The sequence below is a fragment of the Rhinopithecus bieti genome, unplaced genomic scaffold (assembly GCF_001698545.2).
Source record: "Rhinopithecus bieti isolate Rb0 unplaced genomic scaffold, ASM169854v2 scaffold_11488, whole genome shotgun sequence".
NCBI classification, from domain to species: Eukaryota; Metazoa; Chordata; class Mammalia; order Primates; family Cercopithecidae; genus Rhinopithecus; species Rhinopithecus bieti.
Window position 1 is genome coordinate 181,907 of NW_016806879.1, and position 5,573 is coordinate 187,479.

A 5,573-nucleotide genomic window follows, 5' to 3' on the forward strand; every position below is an offset into this window, starting at 1 on the left:
CTCTCACAATCTCCTTTTACAGGTGAGAAAAATGAGGCTTACAGTTTAGGCCACTAGATTATACAAGTCAGTCGGCGCCGGGGTTTGGATTCAGTTCCTGTCTGCTGCTTTTAGGAGCTCCAGGTAGTTGAAACTGGGGAAAGACCCACTTGTACCTTCTCTTTTCAGCATTCATCTTGTGCTAAATATTGCACACATCATTGTATGCAATCTCTGTAACCCCAGATTATTCCCACTCTGCAGATGAGTAAACTGGGGAACAGAAACATTCAGCAACATGGCACCCAGCTACTAAATGTGGAAGCCAGGACTCACTTTGCAGCCAGACAGCTTGCAAAGACAATAGTTCTTCAGCCCTCTCTTTGCCCACAGAAATACTAGGGTTAGGACTACTAAAATGTCTTTAATGACAGCCTTGAATCAAGTAAGCAAAGTAGGTGATGCCCTTGAAAGGGCCTAGCTCCTGCACAGTCACAGCCCAGCCACAGGACCCTTGTTCCAGGCAGGGCAGTCGCACATCAGGGTCCTCATCCGAGAACTGAATTAGGGTCCCCTGAGGGTTTAGAACCCGCAAGCATTCTGATAGCAGCTGGTAAGCCCTAGGCAGACCTCCCCTGGCAACAGCATCCCAGGTGCCCTTGTCCAGCAGTAGTTGGAAAGAGCCTGAAGAAGCTACAGACCCCAGGTTCTGGGCATCGGCGTGCATGAAGTGGAGGCTGGAGGCAGGGTGCCCAGGGCATAGAGGTGTTTGGCCTTGGCCACCCTCCAGGAGGCTGTTCATGTAGGCCACAGCCACAGGAGAAAAGTCCACCCCTAACACATCCACTGGGTGTGGAGATTTGGTGTAGAGGCCTGTACATAGGCTGGAGGTCCCACAGCCCACATCCAGCACCCGCAGAGGACTGGCAGCCCGTGCCTCCTGCAGCAACGGTAGTAGGAGCCCCTGGACTTCCTCGTATCCAAAGAACCAGTCGAAGGTGGGGACAGTGCCCAAACGGGGCTGGGCATGCAGCCGATCCCAGAGACAGCGGTCCGCCAGGCAGCTACCAGCCAGTGAGTCTGTGGGCACGGTTGGAGGGTGTCACTCGGTCTATCTCGCCACTGCAAAAATGGCGCATATATACACTGGGGTCTTTTTTTTTTTTGAGACAGGGTGTCACTCTGTGACCCAGGGTGGAGTGCAGTGGCACAATCATGGCTCACTCAAGCCTCCCCATCCTGGGCTCAGGTGATCCTCCCACGTCAGTCTCCTGAGTAGCTAGTACTACAGGCGCCATCATGCCCGGTTAATTTTTTGTAGACGGGGGTCTCGCTATGTTGTCCTAGGCTGGTGTCGAACTCCCGAGTCAAGCGATCTGCCCACCTCAGACTGGCAAAGTGTTAGGATTACAGCCGTGAGCCACCAAGCACAGCCCACCGCAGGGTCTGAGAACCACAATTTCAGGGACTACACTATTGAGTCACGAGGAACCCACCCTGCCCTCCCTACTCTTCCCCCACCTCCCTACCCGGAAAGGGGTGGCACATCCCCATCATCAGGCTCGGCAAGTGGAGCATTCGACGCAGCGCAGCCATCTGGAGGTTAGTTAAGTTCGACCAGAGAACCTTGTGTGAAGCGTCCACCCTACTCCATCCAGAGGCCCGAGGTCCAGGGGAAGATCTGCAAATTCCGCGTAGCGAAAGGCGGCATACAGCTTCCCCGAACTCTTCAGTCTCGGAAAAAGGAACGCGGACACAGACTGACTATGGTAGGAACGGCCTTTATTGGCTGCAGCGGGAAGTAGAAGAGGGGATACAGCGTCCGCAGACCTGAAATCAAATGAGAACATGTGAGCACCCCCATGGAGGAGCCAGCTGGATCTCGGTTGTCCCGGTCCGAGATTCCCGGTGTCCCGGCGCTTGAGGATAGAACCAGCGGATGGGAAGCCGCCGGCACCGAAGACATGACGCCGAGGGGGCCAGAGCCCTTTCCCTCTTCCTCCATACATTACGGGGAGCGGTACCACAAGCCCGATCCCCGCCAAGAAAAGGAGGATCCTAAGGCCTCGCCCAGAGCCTTTCGCCCGACACCCCCGCCACTCCCGGCCGCCGCTCCCGGCTGCCCCATCCAGGCTACTACTACCCAAAACCCCACTTCCTCGCTTACCTCCCTCGGAAAGATCTCTCGCACTGCGGGGCTCCTTTATATAGCCCAAGGACCCGCCCTCGAATTGCGATTGGCCCGCCGAAGGCCGGGGCGGAGCCACGCGGATCCCGCGCTGAGCGGAAGTACGCACCGTGAACTGGCGTGGCATCGCAGCTATGGGAGCTCCCGGGGGAAAGATCAACCGGCCCCGAACGGTGACTGTGTGGGGGCCGCGACTTTGTTTCCTGAAGTGTCCCCGAGCCCGTTTATCTCGCAAAAGTTGGGACCAATGAGGGGCCAGGGTTGCCTCGTGGTGCGGTCCGGGGTCGCGGTGAGCCCACTCCATCTGATTCACATCTTTCTCCCCAGTAGGAGCTGAAGAAGAAGCTGTTCAAACGCCGGCGGGTGCTGAATCGGGAGCGGCGTCTGAGGCACCGGGTGGTCGGGGCTGTGATAGACCAAGGGCTGATCACGCGGCACCACCTCAAGAAGCGGGCGTGAGTACTAGATCCTGTTGGTCGTCCCCACCGAGTCTTCCCTCCTCCCTGCAGAGCTCCGGAGCAGCTTCACCTCTCAGCTCACCTTCTTGTGCACTGACGCTTATGCGGGGAATGTCTGTCGGCTGTTAGTTCCTAAGCTCTGCTAGCCTCTCACAATAGCAGACAACCTTTCTTTGGGTTTTGGATTCTGTTAAGAATCTCAGGAAAGCCAGGGGCGGTGGCTCACGCCTGTAATCCCAGCACTTTGGGTGGCTGAGGCGGGCGGATCACCTGAGATCGGGAGAACAGCCTGATCAACATGGTGAAACCCCATCTCTGCTAGAAATACAACAATTAGCCGTGCATGGTGGCCGGCACCTGTAGTCCCAGCTACACGGGAGGGTGAGGCAGGAGAATTGCTTGAACTGGGAGGCGGAGGTTGCAGTGAGCCGAGATCGCGCTACTGCACTCTAGCCTGGGCGACAGAGCAAGACTACGTTTCAAAAAAAAATCTCGGCCGGACGCGGTGGCTCAAGCCTGTAATCCCAGCACTTTGGGAGGCCGAGACGGGCGGATCATGNAAAAAAAAAAAAAAAAAATCTCAGGAAATCTGTTGACTCTCCAAGTAATATTGTACATTCACATAGATTTTTATAAGTAAACTTATTTTTACATACAGAAAAGTGCACACATAGGCGTGTAAAACTCGGTGAGTTTTGCCAAAGGTACTCATAGGATTTCACTTGTAAGTTTCAAGGCCTCCTGTGTCTTGAGGAAGAGTTCCCATCACATTAATTAATTTCTATGTCCTTTCTTTTTAATTTTTTTTTTCTTTTTTGAGACGGAGTTTCCCTCTGTTGCCCAGGTTGGAGTGAAGTGCTGTGAATCTCGGCTCACTGCAACCTCCACCTCCCGGGTTCAAGTGATTCTCCTGCCCCAGCCTCCCGAGTAGCTGGGATTACAGGCGCTCGCCACTGCACCCGGCTGATTTGTGTTTTTTTTTTTTTTTTTTTTTTTTTTTGAGATGGAGTCTAGCTCTGTAGCCAGGCTGGTGTGCAGTGGCGCGCCAGGCTGGAGTGCAGTGTCGCCAGGCTGGCGTAGCTGGGACTGCAGGCACCCGCCACCATGGGCTGGAGTAGCTGGGACTGCAGGCACCCACCACCACGCCTGGCTAATTTTTTGTATTTTTAGTAGAGATGGGGTTTCATCGTGTTAGCCAGGATGGTCTCGATCTCCTGACTTCATGATCCTCCTGCCTCGGCCTCCCAAAGTGTTGGGATTACAGGCATGAGCCACCGTGCCCGGCCTAATTTTTGTATTTTTAATAGAGACGGGGTTTCACCATGTTGGCCAGGCTGGTCTTGAACTCCTGACCTCAGGTGATCCGCCCACCTCAGCGTCCCAAAGTGTTGGGATTATGGCATGAGCCACTGCCCCCGATCCTTTTTTTAGCTTCTTGTCCTTTTATTAGCTTCTTTAATGTAAATATTTAGGGTTTCTATTACTATTTGTATTACATTTATTTAATACCTTTTCTATAGCCAGAACCATTTGTGTGACCTTGGATGGTTCAGGTTAACCTAGCTATCTTTATTTCCACTTACCCATCAGGTCCAGTGCACGTGCCAACATTACTCTGTCAGGGAAGAAGCGCAGAAAACTACTCCAGCAGATCCGGCTTGCCCAGAAAGAGAAGGCAGCCATGGAAGGTAAGGCTGGGACAGAGGTGGGTGAGGGGAATCCTGGATTTATTTGGGTTAATACTTCCTTCTTCCCTTTACTCAGTGGAAGCCCCTTCAAAGCCAGCCAGGACTAGTGAACCACAGCTCAAAAGGCAAAAGAAGACAAAAGCTCCCCAGGATGTAGAAATGAAGGACCTTGAAGATGAGAGCTAAACCTCTTCCAGTAGAAGATTCTCAACTGGAGCCAGCCTTCAGACTCAGTGGTTGTTTTAGAGGACTTTGACAAAAGCATTGCCCCTTTTCACTCTCCAGATTTCCTCCTACCTAATGGCCTACTGACCTCCCCTAGAGAGATGTCTTTGGGAGGGAAGAAGGTACAGAAGAAAGATTGGAGAAGGGCCTCTCTAGCAGTCAACTCCATTTGTAATAAAGCCCCAGCACTCTGAGATATGTGTGATTAAATGTAGGAAGGGGGATGGGTCATGAAAAGGTTGCTGAGTATGGAAACAAGACAACGAGGAAGCAGTACCTACAGAGCTTCCTTGAGCCAATGCAGCAAGATGCCAGCCTCTGCCCTCCAAGAGTGGCGGTGCCTGACCGGGCGCAGTGGCTCACGCCTATAATCTCAGCACTTGAGGAGGCCGAGGCCGGTGGATCACCTGAGGTCAGGAGTTGGAGACCAGCCTGGCTAACCCTGTTACTGTTAAAAGCACAAAAAATTAGCCAGGCGTGGTGGTGCACGCCTGTAATCCCAGCTACTTGGGAGGCTGAGGCAGGAGAATCACTTGAACCCAGGAGGCAGAGGTTGCCTATAAGAGTATTGCTTGGCCGGGCGCGGTGGCTCAAGCCTGTAATCCTAGCACTTTGGGAGGCCGAGACGGGCGGATCACGAGGTCAGGAGATCGAGACCATCCTGGCTAACACGGTGAAACCCCGTCTCTACTAAAAAATACAAAAACTAGCCGGGCGAAGTGGCGGGCGCCTGTAGTCCCAGCTACTCGGGAGGCTGAGGCAGGAGAATGGCGTAAACTCGGGAGGCGGAGCTTGCAGTGAGCTGAGATCTGGCCACTGCACTCCAGCCCGGGCGACAGAGCGAGACTCCGTCTCAAAAAAAAAACAGATGATGCTTTCTTGGAGAAAAGGATTTTTTAAGCCTTCACAATTGAAGCCATGTTTTCCTTTTTTTTTCAGTAATAAATTTGTCAGGAAAAATGTTGGGAAGTTTATTTACTTGGTTGTATAGTCTGTTTCCCATATTACTCAGCAATCTTTTTTTTTTTTTTTTTT

The 5,573-nt window shown here is 52.9% G+C and overlaps 2 protein-coding genes across 3 annotated transcripts; one reads left to right on the plus strand and one right to left on the minus strand.

The window, feature by feature from the left end:
* Nucleotides 1–388: 388 nt before the first annotated feature.
* CSKMT (citrate synthase lysine methyltransferase) lies at nucleotides 389–2,227 on the minus strand. Of its 2 annotated transcripts, XM_017878365.1 has the most exons (3): nucleotides 2,147–2,227; nucleotides 1,509–1,809; nucleotides 389–1,059 (listed from the first exon to the last, which is right to left on the minus strand). In XM_017878365.1, exons 2-3 carry the CDS (start codon nucleotides 1,573–1,575, stop codon nucleotides 404–406), a joined length of 723 nt encoding a protein of 240 aa, XP_017733854.1. In that variant the 5' UTR covers nucleotides 1,576–1,809; nucleotides 2,147–2,227; the 3' UTR covers nucleotides 389–403. The 2 variants fall into 2 exon arrangements, with proteins under 2 accessions (XP_017733854.1, XP_017733853.1); XM_017878364.1 differs by lacking the exon at nucleotides 2,147–2,227 and having other exon boundaries at nucleotides 1,509–2,139.
* On the plus strand, nucleotides 2,227–4,732 carry CUNH11orf98 (chromosome unknown C11orf98 homolog). The gene is made up of 4 exons (XM_017878367.1): nucleotides 2,227–2,340; nucleotides 2,498–2,622; nucleotides 4,216–4,313; nucleotides 4,390–4,732. Exons 1-4 carry the CDS (start codon nucleotides 2,302–2,304, stop codon nucleotides 4,497–4,499), a joined length of 372 nt encoding a protein of 123 aa, XP_017733856.1. The 5' UTR covers nucleotides 2,227–2,301; the 3' UTR covers nucleotides 4,500–4,732.
* Nucleotides 4,733–5,573: the final 841 nt, after the last annotated feature.